Below are 27,514 nucleotides of genomic sequence, written 5' to 3'. Positions count from 1 at the left end.
TTTGGCTATATGGTTGATTTTTTGAAATAATGAAGGGTGGAGGTGAATCTGAGAAGGGCAGCAATGGGAAGGTGTTTTTCGGCGATGATTGAGTATGATAGGTTTTAGGTTGTATCATGCTTTGGTACCATGTTGAGATTCTGATTAAATAAATGACCTAACTTGAAGATAGGTCTCTCCCTCTATTTATAATACAATCACATACATTCTAATGACAATAATACCCTTACTTACTCTCACTAATTAACATAATAACAACTTAATAATAATACTGAAAGACATAAGTAACCTCTAACACATCCAACCAAGGAGAACGAAGGAGTACATGGCCAATCTTTATAGGTATGCTATCACACCAAACTTTAGCCAAATACCACCCATTTGGATAGGAACCAAACATCTCTCGCAAACATGTATAGTAGAGTTATCAACCCAAGATACCACATGAGGCTCTGGGTGAGGTTCCGGATGAAGCTGCATTCGAGTGACTCCATTTATAGAAACCACATTCATTGGACATCTTCCATCAATAATGATTTTGCAAACCTTTTCTCCACACTTGAGAAAAGTGTCGGAGAGCTTGAAATTGTGCCCAAGGTATGATAAATGGCATTTCTTTGCCCTATAATTTGTCATATGTTGCTGAATTTATGTGTGTATATATATATATATATATATGCTGCAGCTTCATATCACCAACTGCTTTTAAACACAATTTCCCTCAAGCCTTGCTCCCAATTTCTCAAAAACTGTCTTTAATTCACCTTGATATTGATTGCCCTGCTGAAATGAAACAAATTCAAGAAGAAAACTCACAAATTACAGCAACAAAACCTGATTTTTGATGCTGGCAGCGACAATTTCTAGAGTTTCTTGCCAAATTATTGTGCTTGCTTGCAATATATTATGTCCGCGATCAAAATATCAAGCCGCAGATCAAATTATCATGGAGAAACTCAAAATATCTTTGCCTATAGGCAATTTCTTGCGAGGCAGGAAATTGTAGAAGACTCTGGGAGACTTTCTCACGTGCTTTGCCAGTGTGTGGGGCATGTGAGATGCTGGTTGCAAGATTCTGGTGATGAAACTTCAGGCGAGTGCTGGTCAGTGGGTGGGGAGCACAGTGGTGGTGCTGCTGTGATGAGAAAAACACAAGACACTAGGGATTCTTGAAGGCCGACAGCTGGAATCCTTTTGGCTGGCATGTGAGACTGGTGATCGGAAGGCGATGAAATTGTAAGGGAAGGGGCATCGGGGTGTTATGTCGTTGATGGTGTATGTAGTGTTGCAGGATGGTGGCTGGAAAGTATTGTTCGAACTAATGGGGACACGGCTGGAATTTCTGCCTTTCGGTGGGGGTTTTTTTTTTTTTTAATACTGAAATTTCATAGCAGAAATGATGAGATGGGAGAGTAACAGAGAAGGAGAGATTAATGGAGATAATGGAAGAAGAAGAAGAAGAAGAAGAAGGGAGAAAAACATTACAGAGAAGGGAGGATCAATACAGAACGGAGAGTGAGAGAACAGAACAGAGAAAAGAAAGAAGAAGAAAAGGAAGAAGAAGAGAAGCGAAGAAGAGTGAGGGAGAATGGATGGACTGAAAGCTAGAGTGCAAGAAAAGAAGAAGAAGCAGCCGATAGGGAGCGAGAGTTAGAGAAGGAAAGAAGAATAAGAGAGGGAGAAGAACAGGGCAGAAGTGAAGCGAGAAGGGGATGATTTTGGGGGCGGGGGGGGGTTTTGAATTAGAAGAATGGAGATCGAAGTTGGGCTCTAATACCAAATGATGCTGGGGCAGCATCAAGGTTCTGCAGCCATGGAGAAATTAGAAGAGATGAAGGGGAAGGGAGGAGAGAGGACATACCAGGTGGAAAACTCACGTTCAATCAATGATTCAAATTCATCAACTGCCTACAATATGGATTTCACACACTATTTATAAGAAATCCTCTTCACATGAAATTACATATAAACCCCTAAAACTACATAGCATTACAAGCATACCCCTAGAATACACAAATGCCACAAACATACCCCTAGAATACACCAATACTACAAACAAGCCCCCAAAATACACATAATGCTTTATTAAACACATAGTAAACTACTAATTAAACCCAACAATTCCTTCGCTCAACTCTTAATTATTCTCCAGCAAGGATCTTCCTACGGTCTTGCTTCTTGTCCTACATCACATTTCTTCCACAATCTTGCTGATAATCAATATTAGAAAGAAAAAAAAAAAAAAAAATGATCCCCGCTCTCAGAGGCTGCAAAGCAGAATAATGTTGGTAGATAACCAACCCATGTATCCTGCCTGTCTTTGGTGGCGAGCTTATTTTTATGGATTACCAACCTAAAGAATGGTGCTTAGCTGACAATGCCTAACCAGTAAATGGCTGTAAAATGCAGGATATAAACCAAACATTGACAGACCTTGCTATTTTCTCTGTTCACAATGCTGGCTGTATGTTCTAGATTCCTCTAGTGTTATGTTAAAAAATTGGAATATAGAATTAATTAGTTATGATAGGCTAGGAATTATCATGACATTGAACACAATGCTCTGCCTATAAAGGTTTGTTCTTTACCCTTTTGGAGCATATTCATTTTGGTTTCATTAACTTGTTTTGGAATTTATGTGTTTGTAGTTATAATTCTTCTCTTGGATTAAAGTTGGTTCTGCTGTACGTTTACATTTTATAATATTGATACTCCTATATGTTTGTATAATTATTCAGCTCTCTTATGGAAATCCATCTCCTTCATGTTTTTCCTCCTCTCAAAGAGAACAAAATGAGCGAGGAGAAAAAAGGCATGTAGTTGTGCGAGGGAGCGCTATCCTGTATTAATATGTTTCTTGTTAAGCAAGGTTTAGGATGTTCAGTTGTAGTTTGTTTGAAATGCCTCACATAGTTTATTTTGGATGTGGATTATATCCCCAATCAAAATGATTGTTGAAATAATTTACAGATGTTAGATCTCTCATGCTGGCTGCCTCTCATGGAGAAATCGATCTGAAAGATTTTGGGTCAAAATGCACTAGCTTCCCAAGACACATACCTCCACTGATGTTTAGAAAAATGTTCAGGGTTTACTTCTACACCCTTAGTTAGTTGACTCTCATGATGGTTTGGTTTATTTGTCTTAATAACAAATTTGATCCCCTACATGGTAAGTAGAAGAATCCCTAATGCCAAAAAGTTCACAATACTTTTCTTGAATGAGTTTCAACAAGAACACTGACACCTGCCAATGCAAAATGGGCTCATTGAAAGATGCTCCTTTGGATATGAAAATGCAAACCTTAAAAAATACACGTATTATTTGCTACTGTGTTAATTTCTTCAGATTCTTTCACAAGTTACATGTCAGTTTTGAAGTAGGGCAGCACATTAGCTGAGCTTTGTTTCCATTTGACATTGTAAAAGGGGTTTAATTGTCATTATATTAAATGTCCAGGGAGGCTATGTCATTTTTTGAACAATGCCTCATGGTTAATCTATTTTGCCCTCAAATATGTGATATGTGGGTAGCTACAAACCCTATAGAATTGACTTCAAGTTTATCTTATATATCACTTAATGTGTTGTCTTATTAGTGTGCATTTGTTTTCAGTTGTACATCTTAGATCAGTATTTTTGGCGATTAATATATGCATTGGTTGTTTGCACCTTTTGAAAAATTATGCTGCTTTTGTTATGCAGAGTAAAATGGTTAACACATCCTTGCTGTCTATTGCGGAGATAGATTGGCTCAATGAGTACCATTCTAAAGTTTGGGAGAAGGTAAATTATATGTTTGAGTATTTTTTCCTTTTTTTTACCCTCTTTTCTTTTTCTGATGTACATTCTTCTCTCTTTGAATAAATTTATTTGTTTATAAAAAAAACAGCAATTTAATTATTTCACAGGATCCCGCAATTCCAAATGCTGAACCATCTTGCTTCCCTCCCTCAAAGAGGCAACACCTTTACAACCTGAGTAATACATTAATTAATTAATACCATTGAGCTGTAGAACAACTTCAGTAGTAGATTAGATTTTAAACATGTCCTATATTCCTCCAAATTGGGTATACATTACATAATAAATGCAACTGTGCTATAAAATTTCCCCACATATGATATGTCATTTATTTATTTTGTCTATATTGAAAATGAGAATTAAAGCAACAATTATAACAACTCTCTACCCAGTTATTCTATGTTGAATGCATCCTCCTTGAATTCTTCTCCATTTGCTGAATTTATCTTCTGCTCTTCTGTTAAATTATTATGAATCTTTTAACCACCCTAGCCTACATGCTTGGTCTTTTAACCACCCTAGCCTCACAGTGATCCTCCACTTTATCCCAGTTGCCCTTGATTTATGTTCATGGGTGTTACTGTCAAAACAATATCTCTCATCTCATTGGTCATTGCCATTATTTGCTTGCTTTTACAATAATACTCTTTTCTGTCTTTTAACTGTATGCAGATTGTGGATCTCTAAACTGGATGCCATAGGTTCAAGTCCTACAGAGCACTATTTGATTCATATTAGGACTAGTCACAGTGAATGACTTCACTAAAACCTCAAAAAAAAAACATGAATTGGACCTCTTGTGAATTAAAGAAAGGACCATGGACATGGAGAGAGATGTTTTGCTGTTTATCCATCTCAGCATCCTCATTTTAGTTGCATTCATTTTTTTGAAACACGCCTTCAATGTTTTGATTGGAATCACATGTTTGTCTTGTGTCCATCTCATAACTTTTTCTTGAATTGGATATTTTGTTTCTGAATATGCACTATAGAACTTTTAAAGTACTTCCACTTTTTTTTTTTTTTTGCCCCTTGAAAAAAACACTACAATAGCTGATCCAATGTCTCACAGGTTTCTCCATTGCTGGCTGGCTCAGCACTTCAGTGGCTCTGGAACAATACAAGACCAGTTACCAAACAGTGATTTCCAGCTTCATTTTTACCTTTCCAATATATTTCTCCTGTCCCAATTGGTTGTCTCAAGTTGCGGAATATACTACATTAGTTAGTGTTTATTTATGGTTGGAAATCTTGTAAATAATCTCATTCAGTGAATCATATGATGAGAAAATTTATAGAAATGCATTATATTTAAGCTTTTGTGGGTCAAGTTGCAGTTATTCTGGTAATTGGTGGTTGGCAAATTGATGCGTGATTTTAAAATTTCTTGAATTCATCATTGAAGAGTTCTTGTAGGAATAAGGGTGCTCTGTGATCTGGAAAGTGGTTTTTACACTTTATTATGTGTTTGTTTATAAAGGAGCCAGACCATACATTAAATCAGCCTCTTTAGGGACAATTAGTGGAGCATTCACTTAAAATATCTTGTGAACAATCAACAAGAAATCAAATCCAAGATACTTGAATTGACGACTCATCTTAGAAATTTGCTTTCAGGCTACTTATGAGGGATGGGATGGCATTTCTTACCAGCCAAACACTTCCAAAAAATAGTAAATATGGTATGGATCACCAAACAAAATACAGGTCCTCGGTATCTTGTAATCCTTCGCCAAAATCCCAATGTTTAACCTCTCCCCCATAGTAATACACAACCGTGATAAATAACTAGGCAATGAAATAAAAAACAAAGATGGGCATCTCTCTTATACTCTTGCTTGTTAATAATTTGTTAAATTTCATGGTGATTTTGTTCAAGAAGTTCTAATGAAAAAAAAATTCAAGTTCTAATGAAAAAAAAAATGTCAAGTCATTTGAAATCATCTGCTGTACCAAGACAAGTTTCTGATAACGTATCCGTGAGATGAACTAGGCCTATTCAAAATATCTACACATGCTCATAACCAGTTAACTGGCTAATGTCTGCCAAAATCAAGGTCCTGCAGACTGATTCTAAGTTTCTAACAGGACTTTTGGGCTTGACGGCCAGGTTTGGTTCAAGAGTTTTGGCTTCCAATCTGTTTCTATGATAAGCATTTACCTGGTTTTTATTTTCCTTGAGAATAGTGCAGAAGCCCGTCGTCAAAAGATTTCTATGAAGTAGATGAAAGCTTATAAGGTGACTAAATATTTTATAAACCATTTTCCATTTACCAAACCTTTGGAATGTTTTGAACAATTAGATACAATTGCAACATCCCTGCTTTCTTGAAGAATCAAACCTTCTGAATTCAACATTCAGATAAAATTGATCAAAAATTTGAAAGCTTGTGACACATTACAAAGAAACAATGTCGTCTCCAATAAATGGAGCTCAGGCAGGCACCCCAACCAACCGAAATTACAATAATCACCGGTGATTTTTATCAAGGCAATTATATACCACCTACACATATAGATGACATTCTTTTATGCTTGTTACTCACAGCCCACCTTTATGATTGATCCCAAAAGACCACTCACAGCATTTTTTGCAGCTTCACATCAGATGCAGAAAGCTCTGCATACATGGTTGATATTGCTTTGGCGAAATACTCCTTTGCTTGAGGTCTCTTGATCTGAAAGGAGGAAGAGGAAAAAGGAATTTGAAATATGCACATCCAAATTTCATTTTTGCTCCACTCAGGAGAGGCTTTCGTTGTTAAAAACTAAAAGTTGGATAGAATTGAAATTATATACAGCCAATCTAACCTGATCTCTGCACTTTTTTTTTTTTTTCCTTTGGGGTTTATCATATTTTACTTAGTAGATATCTCTTCTCCTGATTGTGCATTCTTAATCTATCTAATGAATTTCTTTTGCAAACAAAAAGAAAAAAAAAAATGCAGCCTATCCAATCAGTCATAAGGTTCTTCAATTATTTATTTATTTTTTTTTTTTGCTTTCGAAATTTTAGCAATGAGATAGAGCATTAATGTTTTCTGCTAAAAGATATTGTATGACTGGATGAGGGAAGATGCTGCAAATTACCTTGAATGTTGGAGTGAGAAGGCCATTCTCCATGGAAAAAGGTTCAAGCACTAACGTTACAGCTTTTGCATATTCAAAACCGCGCAACTGCATGGTATTGAAGGGACAAAAGGTAAAATAAAAATAAATTAAAGGTCCAGCATACCACTTGAATATGTATCCATTAAAGAGACTACCTGAGCTTCTCTTCCAACAGCATCCATGTCAGCAAGAACAGCTCTCCTTGCTCTTGAATCATTGCACAGTTGTCCTAGATCTTGATACTGCAACATTGCGTTTGAAAATTATGGGACGGTAAAGAAAGTCTCTCTCAAGGAATGTTGACCTATATGGACAGACAAATATCTATGCAGAGTGCTGAAATAATCAGAATCACAGAGGAACAAAGCCTAGGTTTATGATTTTTTATCTAGTTCATAACGTTTCAAACATCCAGCTTCTTGAATAAATAAACAAAAATGTCTTGAACTAGTGGAGCGGAATTGAGCAGTTTTGCTGTAGTTCAAGAACTTTCCTCACAAAGATCAATCCAATAATTGTGAAGCATTAAGCTTTAGTCTTTGGATATTGTAGTAAAATGTACAGCAACCATGGGTCAACATATGAAGAATGCTAATAAATATGCCTGGAATGTAAACTAAGAGAAATAAATATTTTTTCTGCCAAGAATCAGGGTAAGCAGGTATCTTAAACTAAGCAAGTCCATTTCGCACCCATGAAATGAAAAACCACTCTTGGATTTGTGTAGATTTGGACAAAATGTAATATAAAATTATATTGAGTTTTGTATAAATCCACATAAATCCAAATCCAAGGCCCCAAATCCATGCTCTCAAACACAGCATCAATGTATCAACAACTTCTTTGAAACATGAGGGTCCGCACAATCTCCTCAGATTCAGTGTTCCTGAGATAAAGATTATCAATATCATGTGTACATCAATGTGAATGAAGTAACAGAGCGAAGAAGCCACCTTGATGCCTTCAGATGCAGCCCACTCCTTTAACACATCTTGGTCCACACAGACAATAGCTATCAAGCAGGAATTCAAGCTGTCGCCTATAAACCAATGGTAGTCAGCAAATACATAATAGCTCAGCAGTTTTAAATGCATAAAATTGAACACTTCCTTACCATATACAAAACACTGAGAAATAAATTTGCACTTGGCATACACATTCTCAATCTTCTCAGGGGCAATATATTCACCTTGTGCCAACTTGAAAATATTCTTTTTCCTGTCATAATTGATAAATCAAAAGTAAATTTTTAATATGATGATAAGAGTTATGAATATAATCTTTATATGTTTATGCTTCATCAGATGATTCCTCATCAAATGAAAAAGGGATAATTCTTAGAGCAGGCTGGATTTTTTTTTCAAGTTTTTATGGTAATTGGAATTAATATCTGGGAAAAGAAAAGGAAAGAGAACTTCTCTGTTCTACAATTAAAAAATTGAAGAGGAAAATCCCTACATTACACGTGCCTTTTAATCCTATAATGAACTTAGATTATGAAAACTCTGGGTACGTAGATCCTGTTTTGTTGTGTTTTCTAATGCATTTTTAAAAATTATGGCAATGGAAAAAAATGTTTGAGAATGAAATTGGCTGAACTTTTTGAGGAAAATGTGAGGTTTGGATAATTTTAGACCAAGTTGAGGGATGACATGTGAAATAACTATTAAGCATTAGCAGAAAAGCTTGTTTTTAATAATTTGCCAACAATGCATCCAGAATGCAAAGTGCAGGCACATATTCTGCCCCAACTGCAGTTTTTTATTTTTTTTCCTTTCCTGAGACAGATGACTATGAATGTATCAACTGTGCCCCCTATTTATTCAGTGAAGGTTAGTTCTAAATTCATTGGATGACAGTGCATGCTCACAAAAGTATGTGTACATAGATACACAATTGTGACTAATATGCATTACCAATAGCTCTTTTTGTCATATTTAAAAGCAATATGTACAGACAAGCCTTGAAACTAATAAACAACACACGCACATACACACTCAAGGGTAACATGGTATTTCCACTGCTTTCGCATTCGTACTTCATGCAGCTCTTACTATGTAGTAACAACAAAACTTTAATCTCCATAATGTTGTGTGTTGGGGAAGCATGGATTTGGTTAGCTTTGGCGCTTGGGCATAATATCAAATATGTGAGAGTTCCTACATCATTTTGGTCGTGGGTGGGTAAAAAAGTAAGCTCTGGTGACTACAATTAGATTAGCAACTTGGAAAGGGAACTTGGAGATAATTGACACAATAATTAGAACAAAAATTAACATAACCTGCTTTAAAGAAACTGAAGATATTCTTCTGCGAAGAATCTAAATGAGTAGGGGGAAAAGTTAGAGAAATTGAAAAAATTAAGATTTAAACTGTGTCACACTGGAAAGAAAAGCATAAGAATGGGGTAGGAATCATTGTAGACAAAGAATAGCGTGCTAGATGTTAAAGGAGTAGAAGATAGAATCATAAAAATCAAGGTAGTCCCAGGAAAATAGATAATAAATGTTATTAGAGCTCATGCTCCTCAAATAGTCTTAGTAGAATATCACAATATTCAGAAAATGTGGATAATACCATACAAAGAATATGAGGGACTCAGAAAATATTCATAGGAGTGTATGTGAATGGATAAATTGGAAAGGACAATACGGGTTATAAGAATTAAGAGGATACATGAAGATATGGATAGGGAGATAAAAATGAGATCATACGATCTTAAGCTTTACCACGTCAAGAGAGGGATGCTTAATAACCTTCGAAGTGGATGGAATAAATGTCAAATAGAATTTTTCTTAAGAGGGTAGATCATTTATCATGCGAGGATTTTAAAGTTATCAAGGTAACACGGATTTTAAGTGTTATATATATGCGCAAATGGAAGAGAAATGGTAATATAAATCAATTCAAGAGAACTAGTTGGTGGAACCTCAAGGGAGAAGACATAATAAAATTTTAAAAAGATAGCAAAAGAGGTTTTACGTGAATCTAGATGAGGATTCTAGAACAGTAAAGAAAGCTGGTAGTGGTAGGGCTGTAATCGTTTCTATTCAGTTTGGTTAGAGGGAAAACCGAACACTGAACTGAATTGTTTGGTTTTCAAATTCTATGAACTGAAACTGAACTGTAGTCAATTTAGAAATCAAACCGTCAGTTTCCCAGTTTGGTTCAGTTAAAATTGGTTTTCAAGATTTAGATTTTAAAACTATTTAAATGGGCCTTAATGGGAAAGGAGGCACACGAGTTGGGCAAAGGCAACTAGCCTTCAGTTGGCTTAAGCCCCAAGCCCAGAACGCCACGCCAGAAGATGGAGGAAAGAATGGGAGGAGTTATAGAAAGGGAAATCAATTCCCTTCCTTTGCACAACCAAAGTGGTAACTGGGAATACTGAAAGGGGACTAGGGGAGGCTGGCCGGGCAGGCAGCAGTAGCGCTCAGCACTTTGCCACGATGGAATAGTTTACAAAATGGATTTCGATCCACTAAATGGGTCATTTTGATTACAAAATTTGAGCTTGTTGATGGCCGCCAATAGTGGAGCAGCGAGCTGCTCTGCCACTGAGACGATGACGCTGCCATTGCTGCCTTCTCTGAACTCACCAGTGCGAGATAGAAGAAACAAGAAGATAGAGATAGAGAGATAAGAAGAAGAAGAATATGTCAGAGCTCACGTGCCCTGATAGGCAAAAGCAAAGAACATTGTTGTTTTTATTTTTTGTTTGCTTAAAGCCTTTAAGCAATGTAGCTCATTGTGCAGTGCACACTGCACAGGCGGTTAAGGGGCGGGTATAGCTGTTGCCTACTGCTTACATTGAACTTGACTTGCCCCACATCGCTCGTTTACAATGCAGGGAACCTCACCACCTAGGATTAATTATTAAATGTAATTTATAATTATATATTATATATTTTTAAATTATCTTGGTTAAAAATGCTATTAACTTTGATTAAAATAATTAATATATAAGGATATGAATATATTTTATACAAAATTAGTATATATTTACAAATAAATTCGGTTTTTTGGTTTGGTTTTGGTCTGGAAACCAAAACCGAAACTGAATTTTTATCTTAAGAACTGAAACCAAAACTGAGAACCAAAAAACCTAAACGGAACTTAGTTCAGTTCAGTTCCGGCCCAGTTTTTGGTTTCTTGGTAATTTTTGTACACCCCTAGGTGGTGGGGCATGTTTAAAAATCTGTGAAGGCAAACGAACGTGGTTTAGGATGTGATAAAAATATATAAACGTGGAAAACTTTAAAAAGTATAAAGAGGCAAGAAAAAAATGCAAAAAAAGGTCATTAGTGAGGGCAAGCATAGAGCATATAGTGATTATATACTAGACTAGGTACAAAAGAAGGGAAAGGAGATGTATTTAAACTTTCTAGAGCTAGAGAAAGAAAAAGCAAAGGCTTTGGTAATGTCAAATACATAAAAAATGAGGATGACAGCGTTTTTAGAAGAATACATAAAAGAAAGATGGCAATGCTAGTTCAATAAGATATTTAATGGAACCAAGTAGAAGACTTAGAATTGACAAATGAAGAAAAGGCTAAAAATTCAAGATTTATCCACAAAACTACAGTAAATGAAGCTAAGATTGCATTAAAAAAATGAAAAATAGAAAAGCTATAGGAACAAATGGCATCCTAATTGAATTTTGGAAATGCCTAGGTGAGAACAGAATTATTTGATTAACTAATTTATTTAACACAATTATAAGAACAAAGAAAATGCTATGCTAGTGAAGGGAAAACACTTTATACCTATATATATATATATATATATATAAAAGAGATATTCAAAATTGTAGTAACTATTGTGGAATTAAATTACAATGAAACATTGAGAGAGGGCAATTGAACAAATACTAAGGTTAGAAATGACCATTTGGTTTTATGCCTAGGAGGTCAACAACAAAAGCTATACATTTATTGATAAGATTAATGAAAAAGTTCAGGGAAAATAAAAGGGACTTACACATGGTGTTTATTGACCTAGAAAAAATTTATGATAAATTGCCATCATTGAGCCCTTATCATTTTACATTGGTGATGGATGGACTTAATAAGAGTATCCGAAATGAGATTTCATGGTGTAGGTTGTATCGATGAAACTAGGGAGGGAGTAGAATCTAAGTTAGATTACTGAGAAAAGCTTTAGAATCCAGAAGTTTTAAGATAAGTAAAAATAAGACAAAATATATGAAACCTGATTTTAACCAAAGTAGGAGAAATATCAAAGAGAAGATTAAACTTGATGGTCAAGAACTTAATAGCACTAGTAGATTTCAATACCTTGGATATATTATGTAAGTTGAAGGAGAAACTGAAGCTGCAAAAGCAGGTTGAGTAAAATGGAGAAGTGCTTCAGGCGTATTGTGTCATCATAGAATATCCTTAAAATGAAAAAGAAAGTTTTGTAAGATGGCTATAAGGCTAATTATGGATCAAAATGTTGGGAAACTACGAAATAACATATCCAAAAAGCAAATGTTGCTGAAATGAGAATGCCAAGGAGATGAATGATATAACATTACAAGATAAACGAACGAATGAACACATTCATGGTAAGTTATGCATAGCACTTGTAGAAGATAAGATAAAAGAAGGCGGTTGAGTTGGTTTGAACAGCTGCAACGTAGGCCAAAGAAAATGCATCGGTGAGGAAGAGTGAACTAATTATTGTTGGCGGTCGTAAAAAGGGTGGTAGTAGACCTAAAATAACTTGGAATCTAACAGGCTGAGTGCCAACTTGAATCTAACAGCTGCCACTTTGGGACTCAAATTTTTTTCCCCTTTTTGGGGCTCAATTTTTTCAAGAAGGTTAAAATTTATTAGATTTATCTTCCGGTTGGCATTGACCAATTTCAGATGTCATGTATAATCTAACAGCAGTAAAGAATCCAAACTGTCTGAAACAGAGCATGAGACTGATTGGAGATGAGCTGGCCCTGCAAAAGTCCACAACGCCTTAAGTTGTTTTTATGCACTTTTCAAATTTGGCAGAACATACTATCCATAGTTGACATGATCAGCCAGAATGAGACTCAGTAACCAAAGTTCAACTAGCACGAGAGACTAAAATTCAACATGTTGAAGTTCGATCACAGTAATATGGGTAATAACTACCAACCATGTTGTTGATACTTTTAACTGGAAGTAAGAAGCATGGGTATTGATTCCTTGAAATAATTTGAAGAAAAGGTTTATAGGATCTCACCTGTCAATAATTTTAAGACGCCCGCCAGTTAACCACAACCCAACATCCCCAGTATGCAGCCAACCATCATTGTCAATAATTTCTTTCCTGTTCAATAACTGGATGGTCAGATAGGCTCCAGAATCCATATTTTCAACCTCACTGTTATTATAGTAACATATAAAAATTGATACGTTTGAATTTCATCATTATAGTAGCCTTGGAAAACAATGGGACCCCTGACACAGATTTCACCACGTGGATAAGGCTGATCCTCAGACGTGTAATTCATTTCAGGAACATCCACAAGCTTTACTTCTGTGAAGCAAATATATAAATAACTTAGCACAAGGGAAATCAAACACAAAGGACAATACTGGATATTAGAATCAATTACCCAAAACAAATGTTGGTAATTAGAAACCAAAATCTATTCTCTGCAAATTAGTTCATATTCATCACTCACATATTCTATGTTTGGGATCTTCAACATGCATATTGTAATCACATACAATTTCACATTGTAACATGGATGAACCAGATGGGCAGCAAAAAGTATATATACATATATTAATGAACAAGAATAAAATCCTTTTGTTCTTAACCACAGCATTTCAAACAAGTCTATTTTTAATTCCATCATTTTTCTGGAAGGTGATTTTATATTACGTTCCAAATTTGTGCACTTGCGCTTTTAAAAATGAGAATGAAAACTTAAAGTTATAAATGTGGCATGTGGAAAAAAAAAGGTTCATATATTTGATATGGTGATGATGCAACTCTACAATCATGTTTATTCTGATATATATATATATATATATATATATATATATATATATATATATATATTGGTGCTTTTCCTCCATTTGGAGGGCTCTTTATCTTTATTTTTATTTTTTTGACCTCTACAAACTCATTGAACAATTATAGAACTAGATTACAATCATTATTGTCCACAAGCTTCAAATCCCCAATGAAAATTTCATAGCATCCTAAATTTCACTTAGTTTCATCTAACTTTGAGCTTATCAAACTTCAAATACCTTAGTTCTTTAGAAAATTCCTGCGAATTGTATCCCTATTCTCTTATTAAGGAAAAAGAAGAAAAGGAAAAAGCATATCAACCAATGCACAAAGTTCTCATGTCTTTTCAAGGATCTAGGAGAGGTATTTTATACACGGCCTATACCTGGATCAAAAAGAGAGAAGACGATATAAGTGTATTGCAATAGTTTAATAAGGTAAAATCTCCCAGATGAGACAATTTTGCTTGTCAAGTACTATTCTTCTCCACTCCTAAGATTGCTACCATTATCATAAACATCTTTTAGTTTTCTCCTATTGGTGCATCATGACTAAAATGAGTTCTCATCCTTGTGGCTGGTGATGAAGCTGGCTACATGTAAGTTACTAATTATCAATCCTCAATCTTTAGCAGAACAAGGCAACAGCAGGCCCCAGGCCAGTGGAAGAGGGGCCCGGTGGAGCTATTGGGGAAGGCCCTGCCTGCTTCATGACCTCGGTTGGTTGACTAGTTGCTTCACGCCCCCCTCCGTTTGGGGCTGATGAAGGAACTTCCGGATTAAGCCACCTTCCAATCCATGACACTGAGGAGGATGCTTCATTCTGGATCAGCCCTTGGTCTGAACTCAGAATTTCTTCACTTCGATTCTGCCCCTACTTCAATTCGATTTCAACTACATAGTTGAACATCTATTTTGTATAGATGAGTCTATTTAGGAGAATATTCTCTGGCTAAACAAATCTATTTATATCTCAGTACTAATAGTATGGAGAGTATCTGTTGGACAATTTCAAATGCTTCCTACATGAAAAAAAGGTGTGAAAATATTTTCAGACTCAAAAGACAACAGCTCACCACAAGCAGGATTAGGAGACCCAACATGGCCACAGAGGTTGTCACTCTCATCCATACTGCTTATAACACAAGAAGTCTCTGTCATTCCATATCCTTCAATTACTGGACAGCCAAAACATCTGTAAGAATGGATACATTAGAAAAGATAATTAGTCACCATGAGCAAACTTGCAAAAAAAGCATAGTTTTAGCAAAATAGCTTACACCCTCAGAAAGTCCAAGACATCAGGAGACAAAGGCGAAGCACCGGAAGTCATAATACGAACCCTTCCTCCAATCTTTTCCTTTATTTTATTGAATACCAATTTGTCCCACATTAATGATGAATTCCGTCCTGACAATAACGTGTTCATGGTCAGGTCAGTGGAAATACTTTTCATGAGTGTTCTTACTCCAACTCTCATGAATATGGTGTAGGCTAAGAAAGATTATGAAAATAATAATATTTCCAGTATGCAGGTTTAATTGAAGCGAATTTATAAGAAGGTTACACAAATGTCTCCACAGACGCAGCCTGAGAGTTTGATCTTGGGATATCCATGTAGGAGGCTCTAGGTTTAAACCTTGAAAGGGGTGGGGAGGCTTTGGGATGGGGAATAGACGACACTTAGATATTTAAGATAGGATGTTGAGGTATTTCTGTAAGTTTAAACATAAACATGATTTATATATTTAATTTTTAAGGACCTTCGAAACTCGTAATTTTACACAACAAACATTAAAAGAAAATCATACCTTGATCCATAACCTCCAAGCATATATCTTTAGACTGTGTTTCTATCTCACAACCTTACGCTTCCTTATGCTCTTTCTTAATTTGATGGAAATCTTAGCACAAGCTTTCTAGGATGAGATAGGACCAGCCCCAAACCTCCTTTATATATTAATCACTTCCATCAAGGGATAAATTAATATACATAATTTATCATAATTACAGACTTCTCATATTCCAAGATATCATTATTGTAAATTATGATAACATTATTATATTTAATATTAAAGACCTTTCATATTACCTCAATAAATATGATCATAATTTTATTTGAGGCAATTAATGTCTTTACATTCTCCCACTTGGTTCAAGTGAAATTACTTAACGTAGTTGATCATATAAACATAATGCGCATACATTAGTTATCATCAATATGTAGAAAACTTGTAGGAGTAATGGCGGTTCCATATCATCTTTATTAACATAGTCCCTTCCATGCACTAAGATACAAGTTCCACCACATATGATGATCTTTAAGTGAGAGGCATACATTAGGTCCAACTTTAATGACTTAATTGAGATAATCCTGTTATCATTATTCCATAGCAATTATGTATACAAAAATGGAAAACAGAAATAACAGAAACATTTTCATTATCGAGTTCAAGTATCAATTAAACAACATACATTAAGATTCAATAATGCCCATCTTTTCAACATGACCAATAAATGTTTTGGGCGGCAATCCTTTCATCAAAGGATCAGCTATCATACCATCGGTGCTAATATGTTCAATTGACACTTTCATGTTTCTTTACTTTCTTTTCAACTCCTTGATTGTTCACATAACGAATAGAGTGAATTCCTTGATTGTTCAATCGTATTTTCTTTTGAACTAGCATACTGTGCAACTCATGCACATTCCATTTATCTTTCATGGTGTTATAGTTCATTTGAAAAGCTCCATACTCGGTCGGTAATGAGTTTAAAATGAACTGAACAAGAAAATTTTCATTCACATCCATTCCCAAAGTCTTAAATTTTGCTGCAACATTTATCATTTCAATAACATGCTCATGCATAGTACGTGAACCATCAAACTTCATGGTGGTTAACATACCCATTAATGCTCCAGCAAGAGACTTATCTACTGTTTGGGAACGCTCTCCCACAAACTTTAAAAACTCTTTGGCACTTTCAGCTTTGGGAATAGTTGTCTTAATGTTATTTGCAACACTCATTCGCATAAACATCAAACTTAATATGTTTGATCTCTCTCAATTATTATAATAGGTTATTTCTTCAGCATTGCTAGAATCAGTAATAGCAGTAATAGCAGCAGGCTGATCATTTAAGAGTGCCAAATCAAAATTCAATACACCGAGGTGAAATTGAACTTGTTCACTCCGATCAGCAAAATTCAACCCATTAAACATTGGAACAGATGAAGCATGCAAGTGTAACGATCCAGGCACAGATACTGCAAGAATTAAACACACTTAATGCTTGGAATGAAACATTTATAAGATTACAAACATAAATATATTAATGTTTTCCTTTGGGAAACACACTAATGTAAAGAGCTTTAAAATGATGCTAATTAAATTTTAAATTTTAACATTACTTTGGTAACATTATAAGTACTCATTATAAGTATCTATTATCTTTGGATAAATAGATAAAATAATAATATATAATAATATTACGAAAACATTATCCTTATATTATAAGAACAATTAATCGACCTTTAGGCGATTATTGATGTCTTATAATAATTTTATATCATTCTAGCATCAAACATATGAGTACTTTACTTAATGATTTAGTCACTTTGGTGATTAAAGTCAAAATATTTTATAACATCACAATGTTAAAATATTGTGAGTAACATAAACATGTTGGCAAAATACTTGTAGATTCATATTAGCATACATTAACATTATATATATTTACTATCACATCAGACATTCTGCACCATCATTATTATTACATAGATTTTAAGAAGTATCATGGCAGAACATAATTAAACACAGTGCACATAAAATAAGTTTGGAGACGTGCTGCATTGTTAGATTTTATTAACCAAGACATACCATACTTACATTGTTATACCTTAGAAAAACAAAAGGTTACTGTGCCTTGATTCATGAACTAAAATTAACGGAACATGAACCTTTAATCAAAATCGAAAATCATGAGTTTCTACAACTTGGCTCTGATACTACATGTAAGTTTAAACATAAACATGATTTATACATTTTAATTTTAAGGACCTTCGAAACTCGTAATTTTACACAACAAACATTAAAAGAAAATCATACCTTGATCCATAGCCTCCAAGCATATATCCTTAGACTGTGTTTCTATCTCACAACCTTACGCTTCCTTGTGCTCTTTCTTAATTTGATGGAAATCTTAGAAAAAGCTTTCTAGTTTGAGATAGGACCAACCCCAAACCTCCTTTATATATTAATCACTTCCATCAAGTGATTAATTAATATACATAATTTATCATAATTATAGACTTCTCATATTACGAGATATCATTATTGTAAATTATGATAACATTAGTATATTTAATATTAAAGACCTTTCATATTACCTCAATAAATATGATCATAATTTTATTTGAGGCAATTAATGTCTTACAGTTTCAAGATCTAAAAGCGAAGTAGATTAATAATGACTGAAGAGAAAATCATAATGTGATAATGCTGCACTTTTATCAACAAAGTATGCCATATGGAAATTATAATGTGATGACGGTCCACTTTGTTAATAAAATTATATAGTATGAAAATCTTGAATCAAAACTTTAGATTACCATGCTTTGGGATGTTCATTTCAAGTCACAGTTCAATGATAGAAATAGTGCAGAGATGGAATATTTATTGTACATAAATACAACTTCATACACAAGAAAAAATGCCTAGCCGTTCAAAAGCCAATGAGCATGCAAAAGATGGTGTTATTCCAGCCAACATGAAACAGCATCACTCCTCATTGAGAGATTTGGGAATAGTCATTCCTTGCTTATTCCATGATGATTGGAATAACACCAACTTTTGCATGTTCATTTGCCTTAGAACATCACTGCCCTTTTCTTTCATAATATTATATTCTTATACAATAGCTATCATTCCCACCTTATTCTGTCCTTCAAAACATGCACAATGTAAGGATGGTAGCTTTTTCTAGTAACTATAGGCATGTAGATAAATCAAATATGATACTCGTATCGGGTAGGAAGTTTAAGAGATTGGCCCATGATTTTATTTTAATAAAATCTTGGTGTTTGTTAGCCTTGTACTTAGGAAGTCCTATTCATTTAACATAGAGTGTCGTTTGTGTAACAGCTTCCTATGGTCCCTAACTACATTAAAGGGCATAAACTTGAGGGGAATTTATGAAACAATAACCTAATCTTCAAAGAGGTAATGTAGACTTCGTGTTGATGTAATAACGTGAGGAGGGATAATACAATATTTCTACAAACTCAGGCGCCATTTGGGGTCTAGATTGGAGGTAATCCCATTCCCATGCTCCCCCATGGGTGAGCTTCATGGTAATCAGATTCCTACCAGCATTCAATTTTAGGGAGTAAATTGCCCTCATTATTTTGGTCGGCTGGACATTAATGCTCCCATAATATAGTATTATTACATGCTATTATTATATTTATGATAATAAATTACTATAACAATAGAAATAAAATTTGAGAAAATTTATATTATTATTATTATTTATAATAACATAACATAGGTTGATATTTACAAACCATATTGTCCCCATGATTTTGGTTAATTGGATTATCATCGTTGAATTCCTTTTACATATAATGATTGAAAATTTTAGGACATGGATCTAATTTGGTGCATATTCTTAGTAAGTTTTTGGACTGAAAATATGATTATGCTTCATTGTTTATATAAAGTCAAGGATATAGTGGTAATGTTCTTAAAATGTTTGCTAGGATTCCCATGTTGAATCGCGCACTAACATAGGCATGTTGCACATATTTCTGGGAGCCTTACAACAAGAACCAAACAAAAATATTCATAATAGTGCGTATTTCATTCCTTGGGATGAGATTTCATAATGTCATTCCACTGGAATATTTTTTATCCCACGAGCCAAATGCTACCTTAAAGTTTTCTATATACTAATCATATATTTAAACCAGAGAGAGGGCAAGAGAGAGAGAGTGCCACCTTTGCCCTTTATGATAAGGTTTAGCATCTATATTTTAACCTTTCTTGCTACGAAATTCCTTTATGATAAAATTTCAATCAGGATGCATTAATCACCCAACTCCTTTCTTTCTATAAAACTCCTTCATGATAACATTTCAACCAAGGTGCATTAATCACCAATTACCTAGACAGGCATATGTTTCTCTTCTTAATTTTTTGCGAAAATTACTAAATTTCGAATGCAATATAACTTAATGTTACTCCAACTATTCGGCATGGCAAGAAAAAAAAAAAAAAAGGTAAGGCTATTTGCTGCCTAATCAGTATAGTTGCAAACATATGCTATTTTTGTAAGTATGACCTCTGAGACTTTCTTTTCCCTAAATGCGCTAGAGTAAATATCATCAATACGCAACCATGGAGATTTTCTAAATCTACATGGCATGTTTATTCATAAGTCACAACCGCTATAAAAACATGATGGTTTAATATTAATATTTAACATAAAGAAGTAAAAGACAATTGAGGTTGAAATTTGATCAGGTTTCTTGCAATCATTCTCAAACTAATTATGCTCCACTGTACATGTCCTCAATGACAATGAAACATCTAGTTGATTCCATTTTACACCCTTGGACATAGTGACTACATTTTCTTATTTCTATTCCTTAGCAACAAATAACATACCATGATAGGCAACAACATTAGATTCTATGATGTAACCAAAAGATAAGGAAGAGGCAACTGAATGGTGGTAATGATGCCAGCTCCAGCTTTTTGGTGTTGATAAACCCTCAATGTTCTTAGTAAGCTATGGATAGAAAAGAGAATTGGAAGTGTTCTCTAGAGGAATGAGAGTAGGAAGAGGAGAATCAACACATGGGACTCAGGAGGGTGCCAAAAATTGTCAATGGACTCGAGATAGACACCAGGAAGACCTGACATTGGAGAAATAAGGCATCCCCTAAAAAAAAAAAATGTGCCATCAGACACTGTTGAATTATGGCTCATTTCTAGAAGCTCACCATTGTTGAACTTGAGATTGCCATGGAAGTCTTCAACGGTGGGCTAGTTTTTAATGGTAGGTGATGGGTTGTTGTAATAGTGTTATTCTCTAACCTATATAAACTCATCACTTACATTTGTAAATCCATCCTAAATTTGCCTACTTCTCTCTTAGGCACATTCTCTCTTTTCTCTCTCCTTTTGTAATATTTCTGTAATAGAGGAATATTAGTTGATAGTATTCGAGGACGTAGGCACAATTAGCCGAACGTCGTTAAATTCTGGTGTTCTTCCTTTCATCTATTCAGTGGTTGGCTATTGTCGGGTATAATAATATATTGTGTTAATTACATGTCTAAGGAAAATTATGTCTAGGAAAGTGGGACTTAAGTGGTCTGTTGTGACCCCCCACTTCCCTAGGAATTTACCTGGTGTAATTTTGCACAATCATTCACTCTCTATTTACCTGTGCAATAGTAAACTGTGGTGAAGCTAGGTGGAATAATCCCAAGATTCACAACAATTGGTATCAGAGCCAAGGTTATTCTTAGCATGCTCTATGGTTGTAGCTTAGTCTGATCTTCCACATCAGAAAATTTTTCCTTGGGCTATTGCCATTCCGCATCGGCAGCTATTAAATAGCATTTATGGCAGAGATGGTAGATAGCGCAAAAAAATTCACATCAAACTTGTCTATTCTAGCAAGAACTACTATGATAAATGCCAAATTTGCAGTGGAGATTTTTTATGGCACCAGTCATTTTGGTATATGGCAAAGTGAGGTTCTAGACGCTCTCTTTCAGCAAGGTCTAGACATTGCCATTGAAGAAGAGAAACCAGAAGATATTGAAAAGAAAGAATGGGGGACCATCAATCGGTTAGCATGTGGTACAATTCGATCGTGTCTTTCAAGAAAGCAGAAGTATGCATTCTGTAAGGAAACTTCTGCAAATAAGTTGTGGAAGGCACTGGAGGAAAAGTTGTTGAAGAAAAGCTCTCAGAACAAACTCCATATGAAGAAGAGACTATTTTGCTTCACTTATGTCGCGGGTACCACTATGAATGATCATATCACCAACTTTAATAGGTTAGTTACTGATCTAGTTAATCTGGATGAGACTTTTAAAGATGAAGACCTGGCTTTGATGTTGTTGGGATCCCTTCTTGAGGAGTTTAAGTTTCTTGAAATTACTCTACTCCATGGAAAGGATAAAGTGTCTCTTAACGAGGTTTGTGTTGCTTTGTACAGCTATGAATTGAGGAAGAAGGACAAACTTGAAAGCACAAGTGGAGCCAACGAGGCTCTAGTGGTTCGAGGTCATTCACAAAGACAGAATAGAAGAAAGAAAGAGAGATCCAAGTCAAGGTCCAGACTAAACAAAGATGAATGTGCCTTTTGTCGGGAAAAAGGGCACTAGAAGAAAGACTGTCCGAAGCTAAAGAATAAAGGCAAACCTGATAAAGGAAAGGCTGTCTCGAATGTGACTGAGTACAAAAATGGAAGCTTAGATCTTTCACTTGCTGTTACGCCATCAACTAGTTTTTCGAGTATATGGCTACTAGATTCTAGGTGGAGCCATCATATGTGTCCCAATCGGGATTGATTCTTTGATTTTAAAGAACTAGAAGGTGGAGTTATCTACACAGCAAATGATATCCCTCTTACCACACATGGGATTGGTTCAGTCCGCTTGAGGAATCAAGATGGATCAATCAAAATATTGACGGACGTTAGATATGTACCAAGTTTGATGAAGAATCTTATTTTTGTGGGAACCCTTGAATCAAAGAGGTTCAAAGTAACAGCAGAAAATGGGGTCATGAAGATCATCTCTGGTGCACTCATGGTAATCAAGGGAATTCGGAAGAATAATAACTTGTATCACTATCAAGGTCGTACAGTTATTGGGACGGCAGCAACAGTTTCTACTAATGATAAGGAAATAGAAGCAACCAGGTCATGACATATACGCTTGGGGCATGCAGGTGAAAAATCCTTGAGACTTCTTACAAATCAAGGATTATTAAACGGAACAAAGACTTGCAAGCTAGATTTCTGTGAACACTGCATCAAAGGGAAGCAAACAAGAGTGAAATTTGGTACTGCAATCCATGATACCAAGGGTATTTTGGATTATGTTCACTCTGATGTGTGGGGACCTTCCAAGACAACTTCAATGGGAGGAAAACATTACTATGTGACCTTTGTTGACAATTTTTCTCGAAGAGTATGGGTGTATACTATGAAAACTAAGGATGAAGAGTTGGGAATCTTCCTCAAATGGAAAAATATGGTGGAAACTCAAACAAGCAGAAGGATCATGCGCCTCCATGCAGATAATGGTGAAGAATATAGAAGTGATCCATTTCTTAAAGTCAGCAAAGAAGGAGGTATTATACGACACTTCACAGTGAGAAGTACATCATAACAGAATGGAGTGGCAGAACCTATGAATCGAACATTGATAGAGAAGGTTCGGTGTATGTTGTCCAATGCTGGGTTGGGTAGAGAATTTTGGGCTGAGGCTGTAACATATGCCTGCCACCTCATCATCCGCCTACCATCTACTGCTATTTGTGGTAAAACACTATTGGAGAAATGGTTTGGAAAGCCTGCTATAGATTATGATTCCTTACATGTATTCGATTCCAGCCTACTATCATGTCAAGGAATCAAAGCTGGATCCGAGGGCTAAGAAGCAATCTTTATGGGAATCACCTCTGGAGTAAAGAGATATTGCCTTTGGTATCCAGAAACAAAGAAGATAATCTTCAACAGGGAGGTTACCTCTAATGAATCTACTTTTTAAAAAAAAGGTGACAACAGAAAGTGTTAAGCAGACAGATGGTGCTCCAAAACAGGTGGAGTTTGATAGAAGAATTGTTTTCCTAGAAAATGAAGACTCTCCTATGGTAGAAGAAGAGTCGCCTAAAGAAGAGGTTTCAACCCAAGAACCTCCACAGCAACATGAATCTATCGCATTGAGTAAGCCAAAGAGAAAAATTAGAAAGCCTACTCGCTTTGTTGACATGGTGGGTTACGCATCTCCAATTGCAAACAATGATACTCCTGTCACTTACAATGAAGCAATTCAAAGTTCAGAAGAAGAAAAGTGGAGAGGAGCCATGAATGAAGAAATGCAGTCCCTTCATAAGAATCGAACATGGAAGCTTGTTAGTCTTCCGAAGGGAAAGAAGGCATTTGGGTGCAAATGGGTATATACAAAGAAAGATGGATTTCCTGACAAGAATAGTGTTCGCTACAAAGCAAGGTTGGTAGCTAAAGGCTACACACAAACGGAGGGAATTGATTACAATGAGGTATTTTCGCCAGTAGTAAAGCATTCCTCCATTAGAATCTTATTGGCTTTGGTAGCAAAATTGGATATGGAACTAGTTCAATTGGATGTAAAAACTGCATTTTTACATGGAGACTTGGAAGAGGAAATTTACATGACTCAGTCAAGAGGTTTCAAAGTTGCTGGAAAAGAAAATATGGTGTGCAAACTTGAAAAATCGTTGTATGGATTAAAGCAATCCCCAAGGCAGTGGTACAAATGATTTGACAAGTTTATGATGGGGCAAAAGTACAGAAGAAGCAAATATGATCACTGTGTGTATTTTTTCAAGCTACAAGATAGATCTTACATATATCTTCTTCTTTATATTGATGATATATTGATAGCCTCCAAGAGTCAGACAGAAATTAACAAATTGAAGGCTCAGTTGAATAGGGAGTTTGAGATGAAGGATCTAAGCAAAGCAAATAAGATTCTCCGTATGGAGATAAGTAGAGATAGGAAATTGGGGAGGCTTTGTTTGACTCAAAAACAATATTTGAGAAAAGTACTGAAGCGTTTTGGTATGAATGAGAAGTCAAAACCTGTTAGTACTCCGCTTGCTCCTCATTTCAAGCTGAATGCATCTATGTCTCCAAAAATTGAAGCAGAATGAGAATACATGTCAAAAGTATCGTATTCAAGTGTTGTTGGTAGCTTGATGTATGTCATGGTCTGTACAAGGCCCGATATTCACAAGTCGTTGGAGTTGTGAGCAGGTATATGCATGATCCTGGAAATGAACATTGACAAGCTGTGAAATGGATTCTACGATACATTCTATATACGGTAGATGTTGGACTGATATTTGAGCAAGATAAGCAAGATGGTCATAGTATTGTTGGATACTATAATTCTGACTATGTTGGTGTTTTGGATAAGCGATGGTCAACTACTGGCTATGTATTTACTCTTGCAAAAGCGCTGGTTAGTTGGAGGTCTACCTTACAGTCAACTGCTTTGTCCACTACAGAGGTAGAGTATATGACAGTCACAGAGGCTATGAAGGAGGCAATTTGGCTTCAAGGATTGATGAAAGAATTGGGAATTGAACATAAGCACATCAAGGTGCATTGTGATAGTCAAAGTGCTATCCATCTAGCAAAGAACTAAGTCTATCATTCAAGGACAAAGCACATCGACATTCTATATCACTTTGTTCGAGAAATTCTGGAAGAAGGTGAAGTAGTAATCCAGAAGATTCGAACCACTGAGAATCCTATTGATATGATGACAAAAGTGGTGACTACGGTCAAGTTTCAACATTGCTTGAACTTGATCAACATTGTTGAAAATTGAAAGATTGGCGCCACAAGCGCGTTTGAAGACACTATGGAATCCATGAGAGATTTTAAGAGATGGAATTTCGCCAAGGTGGAGATTTATTGAATTATGGCTCATTTCTAGAAGCTCACCATTGTTGAACTTGAGATTGCCATGGAAGTCTTCAATGGTGGGCTGGTTTTCAATGGTAAGTGATGGGTTGTTGTAATAGTGTTATTCTCTAACCTATATAAACCCATCACTTCCATTTGTAAATCCATCCTAAACTTGCCTACTTCTCTCTAAGGCACATTCTCTCTTCTCTCTTCTCTCTTCTCTCTTCTCTCTTCTCTCTCTCCTTTTTTAATATTTTGGCAATAGAGGAATATTGGTAGATAGTGTCCGAGGACGTAGGCACAATTAGCCGAACCTCGTTAAATTCTGGTGTTCTTCCTTTCATCTATTCAGTAGTTGGCTATTGTCGGGTATAGTTGTAGTAATATATTGTGCTAATTACATGTCTAAGGAAAATTCTTTCTAGGAAAGTGGGACTTAAGTGGTCCTTTGTGACCCCCTCCCTGGGAATTTACCAGGTGTAACTTTGCACAATCATTCACTCTCTATTCGCCTGTGCAATAGTAAACTGTGGTGAAGCTAGGTGGAATAGTCTCGAGTTTCATAACAGACACAATTTCTGCAAGTGTGGGGATCATAACATCTTTATACTTTCTAAATTCTTGAGCACCCAACAAAGACGATTAAAAACATGAGATAAGTTGTCCAAACCAGTATGTGGAACATGGAAAAAAAAGCATGTGCTCCCATAGACACTAGGAAAACAGGGAACATGATGCTTTGGGTATATGATAGGGAAGGGAATTCACTCCCTAGAGAACGTGAGGGTATCATCTTAATCTGAAAATAATTAATAAGGAGAGCATCTGTCTGTTAATTTTTTGGAATTTGGAACATGCATATGACAAAGAAGAACATGCCACAACAAATTTTATTTTCCCATTTAGCTATTCCATATTGTTGAGGAGTATGTACAGACAATGTTTGATGAATAATCCCTTTAACCAAGAAAAATGGTTGATGCACATTTTGAACTAATTCAAGTGCACTATCAAATCGAAAATTTGAATACCAATGCCAAACTGTGTTTATTTTCTGGTAGAATTAAGTGGATGCATTAAGAAATCCAGACCTTTATTTGAACAAATAGATCTAGGTCATACTCAAAAAACATCCACAAGGAACACAAATATCAATGATGATTCAAATTCTTGACTCTGCATTGGACCCCAAATATCTAAATGAATTAGAGAAAATAATGGTTTTCTGTGAGACTCAACTCTAGACACAAAGAAGTGATAACCTACTTTCTAATTGACATGCAGAAACACTTAAAATGAGAAATAGACTTGAAAACATGAAGAAAAATTGATGAAACGTTTTAAGGGGCCAAAATAAGTGTGCAACTTCCAAAGAAACACCATAAGCAAAACTTGAAGAATTCATACGATAGGAATTGGATCTAACACCACCAAAACAAAGATAGTGTGGTCATCCTTCTCAAACCCTCCACAATTCTTCTTCATGTAGAGATCCTCAATAACACAATAAAAGTAAACTATGGAGCAGTTACATGATTTAATTGATTAACAGGAAAAAGTTCAATGGGAATTTAGGCACATATAACACATATGAAAGAGGCATTGAAGGCCATAACCAAAAACTATGGTAGCTGAACCATTAGCAAGAATAGCTTTTGAGCGTAAAGTACTGGGATTTAACAATTGTTTAAGACTATTTGTTATGTGAGAAGAGGCACCAAAATCAATAACTAAGAGGAAGACAGAGGCAAGAAGCTTGATTGTATGTGAATGGGCTCAGTTAGCCCTATATGTAGAAAATTGAGTTTTGAGTGGTAGGACATTGCAGATAATACTCAATTCCCCAATGGAGTGTCCAGGTGTGGCAGTATGAATGATAAAATCACCCTCGACA

The 27,514-nt window shown here is 35.4% G+C and overlaps 2 protein-coding genes across 4 annotated transcripts in view; one reads left to right on the top strand and one right to left on the bottom strand.

Moving 5' to 3' along the window:
• LOC131152689 (aminopeptidase P2) overlaps positions 1-5,133 on the top strand; it is a 40,423-nt gene extending 35,290 nt beyond the window's left edge. The window contains exons 12-13 of the mRNA XM_058104493.1: positions 3,705-3,785; positions 4,876-5,133. Of these exons, the coding sequence (XP_057960476.1) occupies positions 3,705-3,785; positions 4,876-4,947 (153 nt within the window). The 3' untranslated portion in view covers positions 4,948-5,133. The remainder of the gene's footprint in view (positions 1-3,704; positions 3,786-4,875) is intronic.
• Positions 5,134-6,053: 920 nt separating this feature from the next.
• LOC131152690 (long chain acyl-CoA synthetase 7, peroxisomal) overlaps positions 6,054-27,514 on the bottom strand; it is a 60,791-nt gene continuing 39,330 nt past the window's right edge. For 2 of the 3 annotated variants that reach the window (XM_058104494.1, XM_058104495.1), the window contains exons 15-23: positions 15,198-15,327; positions 14,994-15,112; positions 13,309-13,432; positions 13,136-13,222; positions 8,029-8,132; positions 7,868-7,953; positions 7,070-7,156; positions 6,894-6,980; positions 6,054-6,481 (exon numbers count right to left, since the gene is read on the bottom strand). In XM_058104494.1, coding sequence (XP_057960477.1) covers positions 6,383-6,481; positions 6,894-6,980; positions 7,070-7,156; positions 7,868-7,953; positions 8,029-8,132; positions 13,136-13,222; positions 13,309-13,432; positions 14,994-15,112; positions 15,198-15,327 — 923 coding nt within the window. In that variant the 3' untranslated portion in view covers positions 6,054-6,382. Of the gene's footprint in view, positions 6,482-6,893; positions 6,981-7,069; positions 7,157-7,867; positions 7,954-8,028; positions 8,133-12,210; positions 12,312-13,135; positions 13,223-13,308; positions 13,433-14,993; positions 15,113-15,197; positions 15,328-27,514 lie in introns of those variants that run through there. The other variant, XR_009136082.1, reaches the window with a different exon arrangement.

The sequence above is a fragment of the Malania oleifera genome, chromosome 4, assembly GCF_029873635.1.
Source record: "Malania oleifera isolate guangnan ecotype guangnan chromosome 4, ASM2987363v1, whole genome shotgun sequence".
In the NCBI taxonomy this organism is placed as follows: Eukaryota; Viridiplantae; Streptophyta; class Magnoliopsida; order Santalales; family Ximeniaceae; genus Malania; species Malania oleifera.
Note: the sequence above shows the minus strand (reverse complement) of the source record. Positions and strands in the feature narration are given on the sequence as shown.